This window comes from Globicephala melas, chromosome 21, assembly GCF_963455315.2.
Source record: "Globicephala melas chromosome 21, mGloMel1.2, whole genome shotgun sequence".
Taxonomy (NCBI): Eukaryota; Metazoa; Chordata; class Mammalia; order Artiodactyla; family Delphinidae; genus Globicephala; species Globicephala melas.
The window spans coordinates 33,202,884-33,220,522 of NC_083334.1; the positions used below are offsets into that span (position 1 = coordinate 33,202,884).

The 17,639-nt window shown below is 38.3% G+C and overlaps 1 protein-coding gene across 7 annotated transcripts in view; it reads right to left on the reverse strand.

The window, feature by feature from the left end:
* RNF170 (ring finger protein 170) overlaps positions 1-17,639 on the reverse strand; it is a 29,975-nt gene that overhangs the window by 9,568 nt on the left and 2,768 nt on the right. The window contains exons 2-6 of one of the 7 annotated variants that reach the window (XM_060291417.1): positions 16,891-17,020; positions 14,722-14,791; positions 5,547-5,622; positions 3,782-3,890; positions 148-221 (exon numbers count right to left, since the gene is read on the reverse strand). In XM_060291417.1, coding sequence (XP_060147400.1) covers positions 148-221; positions 3,782-3,851 — 144 coding nt within the window. In that variant the 5' untranslated portion in view covers positions 3,852-3,890; positions 5,547-5,622; positions 14,722-14,791; positions 16,891-17,020. Of the gene's footprint in view, positions 1-147; positions 222-3,781; positions 3,891-5,546; positions 5,626-14,647; positions 14,792-16,890; positions 17,021-17,639 lie in introns of all 7 variants that reach the window. The other 6 variants (XM_060291415.1, XM_060291414.1, XM_060291413.1 and 3 more) reach the window with 6 other exon arrangements.

Here is a 17,639-nt window from a genome sequence, read left to right on the forward strand (position 1 = left end):
AAAAAAATAATGGAGAAACATCAGAGAAGCTTTGGATAAATGAAGTTCTGCTAAAAACATAAAAATAATTCAAGAGTTAGATACAGAAACTATAAAAATTTACAAAATGAGCTAGTACAAATGATGTTTTCTGGGCACAAACATTACCGTTTGTCTACAGATTGGACAACTGATTGCCCCAAGCCATGAACCGTATCGCCAGTACGCCACAATGCAGGTACCTAATGGGAAGAAAACATTAATATTGATGTTGTTAAGTCCATATATCCTGGGAAAGTTTCATATATTTGAAATATTTTAACAGCATCACCTATTTTAAAATGTTTTTTTACTTTATCCAACCAAGTCTTAAGGCAAATTCAAATCTAATAACAATTCCCAGCCACTGAGAAATATTTTAATTTAAACTACCTGTTAAGATACAAGCATTTTTACAATCAAAAGCAAGCATGCATTAACTGCTTCAATGCTATGAGGCTTAATAGAAAATACTGCATTTCCTATGTGAATAAATAAAACAGTAATTAATTGAACATTACTGTACATATGACAACCAACAAATCACACTATAAATTTTCTGTTGCAAATTTGATATATATGTTACAGAAACACAACTTCCATTTTTTTAAAAGTTTAGAAAACCAAGTCACTTAAGTGTCAATAATAGTAATTAGGTAGTATGCACAAAGGAGCCAAAGGATACAAAGATTTCACGCTTCCTGCCCTAACAAAGTTCATAATCCAGTTAAGTAACTGAATCAACTTTTGTACTGGATGGATTTGATTTTTCTTCTTGAAGGCATTGATGAGCAGTGAAACAGGTAAACACAGCCTAGAGAGAGGATTTACAGACCTGAAAAAGTGGTGGTAGGTGCACTAAGTGTATAGGCACTAAAGTTCAGACCAGTAACAAATGAAGAAGGAGTATTTTTAAATACTGGCTGATATTTAAGGAGCCAATTCAGTTTCTTCTCTGCAGGCCCCCATTTCTCGGATCATCCAGGTTCCACTGTGAATCTGAACTAACTGCTTCCTGGCTCCTTCAATCAAATTGAGGGGACCAAGGTAACATACTTACATGACTCAGAAAGTAGTTACATCTTGAGGTGTGTAATATTAAATTTCAGTACAAAAGGTGTACAGAATTTGAACCCAACTTTGTAGGGGTGGTAAGATTTGACAGGCAGAAGACAGGAGCGAGGACACTCTGGGTTTTGCGATGGCAGGAACAAATCCCAGAGGCAGAAATAATGGTACACGAGGCCACTGGTGAGCAGGCCACTGGCTGAAGCCAAGGCCGCCCAACCTGACCATTAGTGACTGTGGGGAAAAACTGGTTCGATGATTTAAAGACAAGTTTAAAAAGCTAAACCATCTGTATCTGATATCTTTTCCTGCTCTCAGGGTGCTGTGTTAATTCGATAATATTTACTAACTACTTTGAGCAGTCTAATTTCATACAGAAACCATATGAAAGCAAAACTGATCATAAATATGTTAGTATTATTACCATCTGTAATGATGCCCTAGATTTATCTACTACCTTTTCACCCCAAAGTCCACTGTGTTTTGACATATGTTAATTTATTTAATTCCGTAACTTTTTCCACAGATTGGAGTACAGGTGTCCTTGGTTTGCAAATTATGTAGTGGCCACTTGCCTGCACTGGAAAACTATGGTCCAGCAAATCAAACACTTCAGGTCATACACATCTGCTGTGATGTGCCTGATGCTTTCCCTTAACTAGGATGGCGGGAGAGATGACTCAATGACTTGAATCCGGGGCACAATCTCTCTAGATCTGTCTATTTGTAAAATGAGAATAAGACCTCATAAGACTGCCGGGGAATTACATAAAGTAATGTGGGTTACAAATGCAAGTTAGGTGAATTCTGTTGCTGCTGTTATTCTTGACTTGCTGTAAAGGAACAGAACTGTAGTTCCACACATGGAGCTAAGCTGAAATGCTCTTCATATACATGGTATCAGTATCCTTGAACTACTGTTCAAAGAAACACATTTCTATTTATTAAGAAGCTGAATAACTAGTGTTGTTTTTTTTTTTAACCTTTGAAGCTACAGACAGTAAATAAAAGTGTCCCGACAAGAAGAGCAGGATATCGGAAGGAATCTACCCTATTACCCCAGACCCAGAGGTAAAACCAAGAGCACAGCACAGCCATCTTTCAACTGACCGGGTTATCCACACAGTGCATCACCTAAGCCTGGGCTGGCAAATAGAGTTCGCCCAGCCTGCCAGACCTCACTGATTCCCAACCCCTGCCTCGGGTGCTGTGCTAGGGGACGGCCGAGGCACAGCCAGACCCAGAGCAAGTCCACAATCGATAAGGAACGTCGGCCAGAGGTTTGAGGGGGAACGTCTGCTTTCTCTGATGGCCATTTAATCCCCTGCCCCAGCACCTGATCTTTCATTATTTGGCTGCTCACTAGCACTTCCAACAGATAATTAAGGATAGACACCGAAATAGTGCTTTGTAATTTGTTAGTTACTTAGACAAAAACCTGAGGGAAGAGGTTGAAATTCATGGATGAGGCAATGATGGGATTGGTCAGTACTGACTAAATGGGCACAAGGTATACAAAACCCTGCATAGCATGGAATGGATTCCAGATACTTTATTTCACCCCCAACAGCATGAACAGTAACACTGTATACCTTGGAATTCTGACTCTTAGACAAAAGATACAAAGGGGAGAAAGCAAAGCACAAATCACTGTATGCTACATGTTAAATCAGTACGGTTTGGGAGCAATTAGCACCCTATCTTGCATACAGCTGTTCGAAGGGAAAGAAATACTACCAATAAAAAATAGGTCTAATGATGAGATAAACCTTAAGGAGAGAGTAGTTGTATAAACCACCATTCACATAGTATTGGGTTGGCCAAAAAATTCGTTTGGGTTTTTGGTAACATCTTATGGGAAACCCCGAACGAACTTTTTGGCCAGCCCAACAGAACTGCGCACAGGCTGTGAAGTCAGACCCGGGTTTAAAACCTAGCTCTGTCCGTCTGCAGCTGGGCTGCCGTTTGTAAAATTTCTTAGCACTGCTGAGCCTCGGGGTTCCTCACCTGTGAGCTGGGATGAGATGGAGTATGTTGCGTCCAGCACACAGCAGGCCCATAATAACCGACTCCTGCCAATCTCACGTGACCACAGCCAGCAGTGGCTATGCGGTATGTCTCATCACTCTCTGTGACTCTTCCTGGAAGGTCAGGAGATGCCCAGGGGTGGATAGCACCCCTTCCTGACACTAAGTTAGTGCGACATCAACGTCCCTTCTCATCCCTCTACGTGTTCTAGGGTTCCCAAGCCTCTGGAAGTCCCGGAGGAAGAGAGGTAAGAACTTCTGCACCGACTCAGAGTGAAAAAGAGGTGGCAGAGCCAAGGGAAGGTCTCGGGCAAGGTCCTTGGGAGAAGAACACTGCCGCCTTGGGAAGGAGGAGTAATAAATGAAACCACCAGAAAGCGATGAAAATGAGGAATTCAGTGACTCCCTCATGGTACAGATATCCTTAACTCACTATTCAAAGAAACACATTTCTGTTTATTGGGGGGTTGAATAACCAGTCTTTTTAATCTTTGAACTACGGACACTAAATAAAAGTGGCTGACAACAAGAGCAGGATCTCAGAAGCAATCTGCCCCACTCACAAAATACAAAACGTGACAGAGAGAAAATCAGGAATCCGGCTTGTGCACACACACGGGTCTTGGTCTAAATAGTCACTTTCACCAAGAACAGCATTGTTTGCTTACCACAAAAGAGATGTCCACAGTTTGTTTCAACAGGGAGGGAAGCTTGATGTAAACAGATCGGACAGTACATGTCAGTGTAGAACTGCTGTCGGGCAGCAGCAGGTGCATCCTGGTGAGAAGACAAGTGCATATTGAGCCACGACACACACAGTCTTTTCAAAATTCACCTTCATGCTAAAAGATACTTAACAATACAGTCAGGACTGTGTAATCCTCAAATTTTAGATGTGCACTAGTTAAGGTCTTACAAGTTTGAGAAACTTATGAGGCTCCAGTGTTGTTCTGCCTAAACTGCATGGTCTCTACCTTCCTTCCTGAACACAGTCTAAAGATAAAGATAAAAAGATATATCCAAAGATAAAAAGCCGATTAACTCAGGAGTTACTCTGTTAGAAAGAGTAAGTTATTCTGGGTAACACAGGCTGAGCTCATGCATTCATTAGCTGAACAATAAGAAATGTCAAACTACTCCCCAGGTGTTAGCTTTCTTCTATTTTTAACATCTGTTTCATTCATACATTCCTGATAGTCGTTACATGTCTGAAGATTATGAGATAGTTGTATGTGAAATCACTTTGTAAATTATAAAACACCAGGCCAGCATGAATTATTGATAACAAGAGCTCTGGAACACAGTACCACTAATATGCTTAAACCATTTTTGCATCAGTGAATTTAAGTTCTATGAAGCAAGAATTCTTGTCTGTTTAGTTCACAAATGAATTCTCAATGCCCAGAACAATGTCTGACATATAGTAGATGTTCAATAAATATTTGGTGAATGGATAAATCATAAAAACCCTCTTTGGAATTAAAATTTGACTGGTGGGTAGACAATCAATTTTTAATTTTTTTTTTGATATTAGGTATCTCAGCATGAAGGTATACAATGTCCTACTTAAACCAGCTTTCATAAAATATATTACATTTCTGGTTCTTAGGGAATCCATATGGTTAAAAGCAAAGAAGAGGCAGAGGAGAAAAGTTTTCTTCATTGCCTAAGTAGTTTTAACAACTTTGATCACTGAAGAAAAAGAAAAGGAAAAAAAGCCATCCCTTATAGTCATTTCTTTGAAGGTCTTAGGGGAATATACTTTATTTATTTATTTTTTTAAATCTATTTATTTATTTTTGGCTGCATTGGGTCTTCGTTGCTGCGCATGGGCTTTCTTTAGTTGCTGCGAGCGGGGGCTACTCTTCATTGCGGTGCACGGGCTTCTCATTGCGGTGGCTTCTCTTGTTGTGGAGCACGGGCTCTAGGTGCGCGGGCTTCAGTAGTTGTGGCTCGCAGGCTCTAGAGCGCAGGCTCAGTAGTTGTGGCACATGGGCTTAGTTGCTCCGTGGCATGTGGGATCCTCCTGGACCAGGGCTCGAACCCGTGTCCCCCGTGTTGGCAGGCGGATTCCTAACCACTGCACCACCAGGGAAGCCCGGGAATATATTTTAGAAAGAGTAGTTTTTCCACTACATTTCATTAAAGCCAATTAGACGGTAATTATTTCCTCACAAGTAAATAATAGGAAAATTGTTGTCTTTTAAAGCAAGTTAAAACTAAATTCATGAAAACATCTTGATTAGATTTAGACTAGTCATTTGCTTAATCTGAAAATGTACAATCAATAGAATAATAAAGGTAACTCCAAGCAGGAAAGAAGCACATGCTTCCAAAAAGGAATTTATTGATACATCATCGCAATTTCTTATGCAAGGGGAGTGATAACATGTACTCCTCATACAAATGCACAGATTTATATCACAACAGTACCTGTTCTGTTTGAAGTTGTTCCCGAAGCACCCGTACTAGCTCTTGGTTTTCTGGGTGAATGTTTTGATGTGCATTTCTGCTGAATAAATTATAATACGGTTTTAATATAAAATATTGTTAGATGAATCCATTTTCCTTATGGGTCTAATTTTTGACCTAGACTACTAGCAACATAAGAAATGTAAATGATGGCCTACAACTGTACTCCAACTGTAGGACTGAACATTCTAGGCTATTCTGAGATCACTGATTATCGGCTCATTTCAGGTTTAACTGGCAAATGATGAAATCCAGAGGCCTAGTACCTTGGGGATTGAATGTAATTTCAGACTTACATATAATATAACACGTTTATTTCTTTTGTAAGATTTCTTGTATTATGTATTTGAACACTTTTCCATATCTAATTAGGTCCTTCTCCCAACTTTTCACCTATGAGGTGAGAGGGACAGAGAAAAACAAAACCTAAAATGTATAATGTAGAAAAGCCCAAACCTATGATACCACTAATCTCTTAACATTAACAATTAAAATGAAGAATCAAAGGCAGGAAGTTAGAGGTCCATATAAAAGGATGGGATGCCTGAAGTGAGGACTGAAAACTAGAAGCAGTGGTTAGGTTGGTAGGGTCAGGGGTGAAGATTTACATCTGAATCAGTTTAGTTTCATTTGGCTATAGAAGTTTTTTCTAAACGTAAATCTCTTTAACAGCAATATTTTAAGTCTACTCAGTGTCGGTGTTATTAATCTATAGAAGAGCCTTTACTCTCTAGCTGACCCAATATAGCACAGCAATAAGAATTCTAAATCAATATTCTAATGGGATAAGGAAAATTAAAGAAATCCATCCCAGGGTTATTTAATTTTTAGTAAAAAATTTAAATTTTAGAAAAGAAAGCTAAAAAAATATAACCATTAGTTCAGAGACGACATAAAAACAATTTAAAGTCAAATATCTAATCAGAAGCTCAACATAAATATAATGAAACTACTTGAATTCTGTTTAAACACCTTAAATTTTGGTGGATTATTTATTTTAAAATGTTACGTTCTTATGACTGAATAAATGAATCAGTGAAAGAAAGCTACTCTATGGGAAAAACAATCTATCAAGGAACAGCTCAGGAACCAGCCTATTTACACACCAGGAAACACCCAGCTAACTGGAAATTCTCAGCTCTTTGACAATGAAAAAACATTCCCTTTTCATTGGAAAAAAACAGTCATGGTTTTCTGAGGATTGATATAAACCATGTGACTGGAAGGTCTTTCTTTTGGTCTCTTTCCATAAAAGAGAAGATATAAAATTCTTAAATCTGATAGTAGAATATTAGAAAAGTCAAAGTATAGCCAAGAACAAGAACAAACAGCCCAAGATGCTAAACATGGCCTGTAGCTCAGGTAGCTAATTGTGACTGGTAACTTTGAGTACAGAACCAAAAATCTAGAAATCTAATCAAGATAGATTGAAAGCTAGATTAGAAGATCAGGAACATACTGTTATAGAGAAAACCTCAGGTCTCAAATGGCATCACCTGTGCTAAAGCCTATGCCACCAAACCGAGACTTCACACCTGGCCCAACTGCAGCTTCCACCTTCCCCAGGAATGGGATCTGAATTGGTCAATCTGGGGTTTCCTGGTCAGTACCAAGGAGGTAGCCTGCATGATAAGACCCCTGCCATTTCCTTCCCCCAGAAGAAGAAGTCTTGGCCTGAAATAATCCTAACTTTTCTTTTGCTAATAACTTCCTTGCCCCACCCTCCTTCTGCCTATAAAAACCTTCTATTTCATACAACTCCCGGAAATATCTCTCTACTTGCTGGATGGGGTGCTGCCTGATTCATGAATAGCTTAGTAAAGCCAATTAGATCTTCAAATTTACTTGGTTTAATTTTTGTTCTTTAACAATATGATCACCTTAGCTATGAGAAAATGATGGCATTTGACACTAAGCAGGTCTAAAGTGAGATGCCAAGGAAAACAGTGGCTCTGCTATGAAACAGAAGTACATGTGTTGTTAGTGTATTTATCAACGATTTATGGTCCTTCTAAGTTCTCTGAAAAGAGAAACCAAAACTGTCAAACCAGTTAAGTTATATGTAGCCCTGGAAAAGAGCCAGGAACCTCTGATATGAGGAAAGCAATGATACCCAAAGCGTGGGTCAGGAAAGGAAGTTTGAATCAAAGTTTACAAATATGCAAGCATGTGGTTCATAGGTTAACCTGCCTACCAGACCCTTTTGACTGGCTTCTGGTATGTCAACACATGGCAGTTATTATTAATGGCTTAAGAAGGAAGACCAAATAGAAAAGATTTAAAAAGAAATTAATTATAACTACAAAACATTGCTGAAAGATATTAAAGAAGACACAAATAAATGGAAAGACATCCCATGTTCATAGATTGGAAGACAACATTGTTAGGATGTCAATACTATCCAAAGTGATCTATCTTCAGATTCAGTGCAACCCCTATTAAAATCCCAACAGCATTCTTTGCAGAAATAGAAAAACCCATCCTAAAATTTATACGGTATCTCAAAGGACTCCAAATAGCCAAGATAATCTTGAAAGAGAAGAACAAAGTTGTAAGACACTTCCTGATTTCAAAACTTGCCACAAAGTTACAGTATAAACAATGTGGTGCTGGTAATAAGGACAAACGTATAAAACCAATGGAATAGACCATGGAGACCAGAAATAAACTTTCACATATATGGTCAATTGTTTTTTTTTAAATATTTATTTACTTATTTATTTGGCTGCACCAGGTCTTGGTTGCGGCAGGCAGGGTCCTTAGTTATGGCATGCAAACTCCCAGTTGCGGCATGCATGTGGGATCTAGTTCCCTGACCAGGGAGCGAACCCAGGCCCCCTGCATCGGGAGCACAGAGTCCCAACCACTGCGCACCAGGGAAGTCCCTGGTCAATTGGTTTTTGACAAGGATGCCAAGACCCTTCCGTGGAGTAAGGACAGTCTTTTCAACAAATGGTGTGGGAAAAACTGGATATCCATATGCAAATATAATGAAGTCGGACCCTTACCTCATACCATATACAAAAATTAACTTAAAATGGATAGAAGACCTAAACTTAAGAGCTACAACTATAAAAATCTTAGAAAAAAACACAGAGGGAAATCTCTGTGACCTTGGATTTGGCAATGATTTCTTAACCATGACACCAAAACACAGGCAACAAATGAAAAAATAGATAAATTGGACTTCATCAAAATTTAAAAATTCTGTGCATCAAAGGACACTATCAAGAGTATAAAAGGACAACCAACAGAATGAAATAAAATATTTATAAATCATATATTTGATAGGTGATTAAGATAGAATATAGAAATAACTCAAACACAAAAAAGCAAACAACCTAATTCGAATATGCACGAAGGACTTGAATAGACATTTCTCTAAAGAAGTCATACAGATGGCCAATAAGAACATGAAATGATGTTCAACATCATTAGTCATCAGTGAAATGCAAATGAAAACCACAGTGTGATACCCCTTCACACCCAGTAGGATGACTATCAAAAAAACACAAAGTAGCAACTGTTGGCCAGGATGTAGAGAAATTAGAACCATTGTGCATTGCTGGTGGGAATGTAAAACAGAGCAGCTGCTGTGAAAAGCAGACTGAAGGTTCCTCAAAAAGTTACAAACAGAATTACCACATGATCATGCAATTCCAGCTGAAAGCAAGGACTCAGATTCTTGTACTCCAACGTTCACAGAGCACCATTCAAAATAGCCAAAAGGTGGGAACAACCTAAATATCCATCAACAGATGAATAAACAAAACGTGGTATATACATACAATGGAATATATATATATTTTTACATCTTTATTGGGGTATAATTGCTTTACAATGGTGTGTTAGTTTCTGCTTTATAACAAAGTGAATCAGTTATACATACACATATGTTCCCATATCTCTTCCCTCTTGCTTCTCCCTCCCTCCCACCCTCCCTATCCCACCCCTCCAGGTGGTCACAGAGCACGGAGCTGATCTCCCTGTGCTATGCGGCTGCTTCCCACTAGCTATCTACCTTACGTTTGGTAGTGTATATATGTCCATGCCTCTCTCTCGCTTTGTCACAGCTTACCCTTCCCCCTCCCCATATCCTCAAGTCCATTCTCTAGTAGGTCTGTGTCTTTATTCCTGTCTTACCCCTAGGTTCTTCATGACATTTATTTTTCTTAAATTCCATATATATGTGTTAGCATACGGTATTTGTCTTTCTCTTTCTGACTTACTTCACTCTGTATGACAGACTCTAGGTCTATCCACCTCATTACAAATAGCTCAATTTGGTCATACAATGGAATATTATTCAGCCATAAAAAGGAATGAAATTCTGGTAGATGATACAGCATGGATGAACCTTGCATGCATTACTAAATGAAAATGCCAGAATGCTAAATGAAATAAGCCAGACACAAATGGACAAACACGGTCTAATTCCACTTTATGAGGTACCTAGAATAGCCTAATTTCTCGAGGCAGAAGGTGGAACAAAGGTTACCAGGAGCAGGGGGAGGAGAAATAAGAAGTTATTATTTAACTGGTAGAGTTTCTGTTTCGGATGATGAGAAAGTTCTGGAAATAAACAATGGTGATGGTTACACAACATTGTGAATGTTCTTAATGCCAATGAACTGTACACTTAAAGTGATAACTTTTATGTTATGGATATGTTACCACAATAGAAACAAAGGATGAATTATAATGACTACAGACATCAAAGAAATTACAGAAAAGAGACAAAAAGTTCCTTTGTTTGAATCTTCTAGTACGCATGTTACCCCTCCCCTAACTCATTAATTGAATACTTCAGCTAAAGTAGCAGGACGACAATTGCCAACTGAATTTGAATCTGAACAGCTGGACAGCAACTTAAACTGACCTCCCATCCAATCATATGACAGATTCAAGACAACATCCACGTAATGGGGAGCACCTTATATCATTTGAAAAGTTGTATCTTAGGTTAAGCCAAAATCTCATCATTTAGCTCCACCTATTGGCCCGGTATGAGATAATAGAAAATATATATTAATAGATATTGGTCTCTGCCCCTGGTTCCTGGCACAGAGCTCCAGAAACACTTGCAAATTCCTAAGTGATAAGAGTACTAGGAGTACCTTGTATTCTAAGATTTGGTCTTTGACCTGGCCCCTCACACAGAGTTCCTGAAAGCCTTGTAAATTCCTGGGTGACAGGAGTGTCTTTTGCTCTAATGAGGTGACTCTGGGTGGGCTCCTGGATGAGGGCTGCTCCCCGGAAGGACAAAGTCCTGATTAGAAGCTTGGAATGTTCAGCATCCGCCACCCCTGCCCCAATTCTCCAGAGAGAGGAGGGGCCAGAAACAGAGTGAATAATCGATGACGCCTACGTGAGGGAGCCTCCGTGAGATCCCAGCAGTGCGGTCCGGAGAGCTTCAGGTGGGGGAACACGTCCACACCAGGAAGGTGACGCACCCCAACTCCACGGGGACAGAGGCTCCTGCGCTCAGGACCCCCCGGACCTCGCCCTATGCATCTCTTCGTCTGGCTGTGCATCTGTATCCCTTATCACACCCTTCAATAAACTGGTAAACCTAACTGCTTCCCTGAGTTCTGAGACCTGCTCTAGCAAATTAATCAAACCTGAGGAGGGGGTCACGGGAACCTCCGATTTCTTGTGGGTAACCTGGGGACAGAAATCAGACAGAAGCTGGGGGTGACTTGGGGACCGACTACTTGCCGTTGGCATATGAAGTGTGGTGGCGAGCAGGCTTGTGGGACTGAGCCCTTAACCTGTGGAGCTGACACCATCTCCAGGCAGACAGTATCAGAACTGAGTTAAATTGTGGGACACCCAGCTGGTGTCATGGAGAACTGCCTGGAGGGGAAAAGCCCACACACATTTGGTGACCAGAAGTGAAGAGTTCTGTGTAAATATAAAGGAGACACAGGAGAGAAACGGTAGGGAAGAACTGGGTCCTTCACTACATAAGAAGGAAAAATCTGTAGGTTTTGTCCTTTACACCCTAGTTCTCTCCATGAAGTTACACAGAATTAACCTAATTCTTCTTCAACAAAACAAGCTCTCATCGTATTTAAAGCTTTTGCATCCTACAGTCTTTTCCCCTAAGCTGGATAGCCCCAGTTCTTTCAGGCATTTTTATATGATTTGTTTCCATAGCTTTACCCATTTTGATAACCTCCCCTGAATGTTTTCCAATTTAAAATTCTTGACCCAAACTGAATATGATCTATATGTGACCTTTATCTGATTATTCTGATTAATACACCTTGATGCTGTTAAGTTTTTGGCATCTACAACATACAATTGCCTTATTAATAGAAACTTCTATTTTGGGCTTCACATCACTACAGTCTGTGAGGAAAAATATTTTATTTACAAGTAATAATTATCCATAGTAGAGAAATTAGAAAAACAAATAAAGGAAAAGAAAAATATTTTTAAATAAAATTAATTGTATAAAAATCCTTTTTTTAAACAAAATGGGCTACTTGACCTATGGTTTTGTCATGTGCCTTTTACTTAATTCTCACTCAACAATTTATCATGGATACTTTCAAATGACAATAAATTCATATCTGCATCCCATTCTTAATAGGTAAAGAGCAGATTTTTTTTTTTTTGGTATTTGCCTAGTCATGACCCATTTTTAAAACAGCTTGATTGAGGTGTAATTAATCACCACCGTCAATTTTAGAACATTTTCATTACCTCAGAAAGAACCCTGTACCCTTTAGTTATTGCCCCCATATCTCCAACTCCAGTTCTACACAACCACTAATCTACTTTCTATCTCTATGGATTTTCCGATTGTGGACATAAGAACAGACTCAAATATATGGCCTTTTGTGTCTGACTTATTTCACTTAGCACAATGTTTTCAAGTTTCCTCCATAAGGTAGCATGTGTGCATCAGTATGTCATTCCTTTTTAAAGCTGAATAATATTCCATTGCATTCATATACCACCTTTTGTTTACCCATTCATCTATTGATGGAGCCATTCATCTGTTTCCACCTTTTGGCTATTATGAATAATCCTGCTGTAAACATTCCTGTACAAGTTCTTATGTGGAGATATGCTTTCATTTCTCATGGGTATATATACTTAGGAATAAAATTGCTAGCATATATGGTAGCACTATGTTTACTCATTTGAGGAACCGATAGTTTTCCAAACTGGCTGCACCATTTTAACTCCCCTACCAGTAGTGTATGAGGGTTCCAATTTCTCCATATCCTCAACAATTGTTATTATTTGACTTTTTGGACGTAGCCATCCCAGTGGGTATGAAGCTGTATCTCACTGTGGTTTTGATTTGCATTTCCCTGAATGACTAAGAATGTCAGGCATCTATTCACATACTTATGGGCCATTTGTATATCTCTGGAGGAATGTCTATTCTGGTCCTTCGCCCGTTTTTTAATTGGGTTACTCATCTTTTTATTATTGAGTTTTGCGTTCTCTACATATTCAGATATAAGGGCCTGATCAGATATATGACTTGAAATGTTTTCTCCCATTCAGTGAAATGACTTTTCACTGTCTTGATGAAGTTCTTTGAAGCAAAAAAAGTTGTTACTTTTGATGAATTCCAATTTGTCTATTCTTTCTTTTGTTGATCATGCTTTTGGCATCATATCTAAGAATCTTCATGATTTACTCCTATGTTTTCTTATAAGAGTTTTATAATTTTGCCCTTACATTTAAATCTTTGATCCATTTTGAGTTAATTTTTGCATATGATGTAGTATGGGTCCAACTTTATTCTTTTGCATGTGGCTATCCAGTTGTCTCAACATCATTTGTTGAAATCTTTCCCCACTGAAAGGTCTTGGCACCATTGTCAAAAACCAGCTGACCACAGATGTATGGGATGACCCATTTTTAAATCTTGATTCTGTTGTACCAATACATTAGCTATCCATCCCAACTGACAATTTAACAAACATGCTTCTTTTGTCTTCTTCATCCCAGTTGCTAACAGAAATGAGAAGAACAGGCTCAGAAGCAGAGCCCTGCAACAATTCAGTGTCCTTCTTTTTTGGCTTACACTAAAACATTAGTCAGCACTCCTGGGAATGATCTGTCAACCAGTTATAAACTCACTTAAATCTGCTACCATCTGGTCATCATTTCCCCACTATGTCCACAAGGGCATCACCAGGTACCGTGTAAAATACTCTACTGAAATCAAGATAATGTCACCCTAATAAGAAACTAACCATGCAGAGGTAAAAGAGAATGCTCATATTCTGTTTAATAATACTTTCTATAATTTTTATAAGAAACTAAGAGATCTGTACTTTTTGGAATTACTGTAATCTCTTTTCTACTTTATACTTTTGTCATTTCTGTTTTCAACAATATATACAAAATTTTATTTATCTCCATGTGTTAATACTTAAATTTCTACTTTATTACCCTATCTCTGTTTATTGGTACATAGACATCTAAGACCTTTAAATAGTATTCCTGATTCTATAACAGTAATTTTAAAAAAATATTTTAACTCCTTTAATCCTCTCAACAACCCTATGTTCTAAGTGTTTCACATTTATTAATTCACTTAATCCTACATAACAGCAATTTAAATTCTAATCTTAATCCCTCCATACTGTCCAAGATTTTTTTGTCCCAGTTTTTTTCATTTAAACACTGAAAATATATTTGCACCTATTATATCACCTATAAGTTGATGAATTCAATTATGAAAATTACATTTTAAAACTGTGATACTCCAACAGAAAATATTAACATTTTATTCAAAATATGGGTGATAAATCTAAATTTTTTTGACTAGACAGTTGATGACGGGAAAAATACACAGTAGCATTTAGAGCCTAGTGGAAAATAAAATACCTTAGTAAATACATACAATCACTGAACTCATTACTTGCTTTTTTTTTTTTTTTTTTTGGTTAGTTTCTGCTTTATAACAAAGTGAATCAGCTTTATTACTTGCTTTTAATATTAAGTATTAAACATTACTAGAAGCAGTCAGAAAGTCAGTGGCCCTTGGAAATACGTATTATTTAAGTTCTTTTGTCCTTTAGTCTCACCTGAAAAGTGCATATACCAGGGTAGCAATCAAAGCGAAACTGACCACAACCGCCACAAGTACTTGGTCACTTACTCCTTCTATGACTGAATCATCATCCAGTTTCAAACTGTGAACTTCACCTTGATATTTGGCCATTCCAGGTCTAAAAGAAAAAGAGATAAGATGAAAATTAAAAACGACACAGTGAAAATGAATTATATTAATAAAAACGATATAAATGTAGCTGACTTCTGATATATGTAGTTTTTTGTAGCACCCACTTGAGGTAGGTTGCATTAAGTACATCTCCAGTGGGGAATGCCCCATTAATGAGTTCTTTGAAATCATTAAAGAAGAAAAGACATTTCTCATGCCCAATTGCTCTTTTCTTATTCCTGAATACCAAATAAATTCTCCACATAGATCACATCCCTCTTCTCCCTCATGGCACTGAATGTGCGTCATGGAATGTACCATGTATGGATACGGAAGGAAATATATTGTCTTCTTCTGTAAATATTCCTGTATTACCTGGCACACTGCCCTGTACACAGAAGGACCTAATAAATATGTGTTTAAATAGGAGTGACTTACCTTACTTATGGTGTTAGTAATTTGAAAAGTAAAAGACATGGAGGCTATAGAACATTTATAGCTATACTGAGACTACTTGAATTAATGAAAATTCTGTTGCTTGGAAAACGATTAGCCTCACTTGGAACTAAGCTCAGTTTATGGTTCAGAATTCTGGGAACTGCCTGGAATATGGAATCACCCTGAGGCTGCATTTCCTTATGAAGAGAAAAGGGAGGATATGAAACTCTCCCTCCCATACACTAAACTAGAGGAAAATGGTAATACCCAATTTCTATAGATATGAGGGGAGATGGTCCAACCACATCAGAGTCCAAATATCACAGGTTATTCCTACTTTTTTCTGATGGCAAACACTAAAGTTACTTAAAATCTTGTAAGACACCTAAAGGGAAATAAAGGCAATAAAATTCAATTAAATATACATGACTAATCATAATTAACCTGTATTTATGTAATGTCCTGCACTGAAAACAGTTTTATTCAATATCATCATTAATCAGGTGAGTTTCTGTTAAAAGGAAACTTTGAGTGTGAAAGTCTAACACCTTTGAAAAGAACCTGAACTGGCTGCTAGTAAGAAAATTACCTCTCATGGAAGAAACTTAAGCAAACAAACAGATCAAAGGTGGCTTTCATCAGCTTTACACATGGTAATGGCCTGATGTATCAGGAACTTTCTAATGACAGGTTTCAAGTATCCCTCATGAAAGCACACACCAGAAACTCAGAGAAGGAGCTCTAACCTCAGTATCTTATTCAAAAGAAGAGTCAAATGAACTGCCAAATGAAACTGAAGAAAAAAGCCTCAAGTAATCTTGGGGTGGGCCATGTAGTCAATCTAGATCTTTATGTTGTCAGGTTTCCTCTTTTTAAATTGAAGATGCTGTGGCTGTCAGGAGTCCTGTCAGTGAGAACTACTTGCATCTGCTCAGAGATCAGCAAAGTGTTATCCTGTGTGGAGAGTCCCAGCCTCCAATTACTGAATCCAGTTCGGAGGATTTTCTCCTAGCTGTACATTTAGGGAGTTCACTACTTTGTACTATTTCTTTTTTTAATGGGTTACATTTGTTTCACTACTTTGTACTATTTCTTGTTTTAATGGGTTACATTTGTTTCTGTGTCCTTCCAAGTGTAATCAGTGATCATGTGACTAAATTCTACTCTATACATTTTATATATATATATATGCTTATATCACTGAATCACTTTGCTGTACACCTGAAACACAACATTGTAAATCAACTATAGTTCAATAAAAAAATAAAATAATCAAAATTATATATATATATTCTACTGTATAAAGACATACTTCTACCAATTACACCCTTCAGACGCTGCTTCATTCACATATCCAAGAGCTCAGAGATCCAGGATACTTTAAGTATTGCAGGACCATGTAATGTTATTTGCATCATTTTTATAGCAAAAGTTCCCAAAGTTGTTGAAATGAAGAGTTACTTTTTATTGCCACAAATTCTAGTGTCACTGAAGGACACTAGAATTGAAGGACACTGAAGAACTGAAGGACACTGAAGGCTGAGAGAGGGTAGGAAGGGAGGAGACTGCTGGTAAGTCTCAGAGAGGAACAGAAAGGTCAGCTGCACTTCCCTGCCATGTGGAAATCCCAGCCCTCACATGGATAATTACTAATGGTGTCTGACCAACCTGTCGGGGCTTCAGTAGTTAACTTCCGCCAGTAGTTTTTCTTATCACAGGAGTCCAAAAAGGAACTGCAGGTGCTGCTGGCTCAAAAATGAGGTATTATGCCACCACCTCAGTTTGGAAAGAAGCCAATCTAAGAATACAGGGGATAAACAATAAAAAGAAATAAAATTTTCTACTTGAGGAGTTGACCTTATACCCCAATCTTGAAAATGAATTCCAATGTCAACCTGAACTTCAGTCCTCCAACCTCTGCTCATCTGGAACAAATCAATGCTGCTGATTTGGACCAAGGGCACAGGCAAGCCCAAGCCCCGCTGCATGGCATGCAGGCCCCGGAGTTTACCTCCAATTCTGCCACCACAACTGGGACCCCGCTTAATCTCTTAGGACCCCTCATTTTCTGCAAAATATGAAAGCTGGATCTGAAGATTTCTTAAGTTCCCTCCACCACTACATTTCTCTGATTCAGAGCTTTCTGGAATTGAAAAAAAAAAAAAAAAGGCAGGAAAGCTAAATAACCAAAGGTTAAAATGGTTACAAGTGGGGAGCAGGCCTGGGAGAGCCAGATCCTCACCTTTCCCAGGATACAGTTCTATAGTCTGAATTCTTTTGAAGAACGTATTACTTTAGCAATAAAAATAGAAGCCAGTGTCTGCTTCCTTCCTTCAGAGATGAAAATTAGACTTCAGTGCTCAAAGATTTAAGACGTATCTCCCCAGCACCATTCTTACAGAGCACCCTAGACCCTC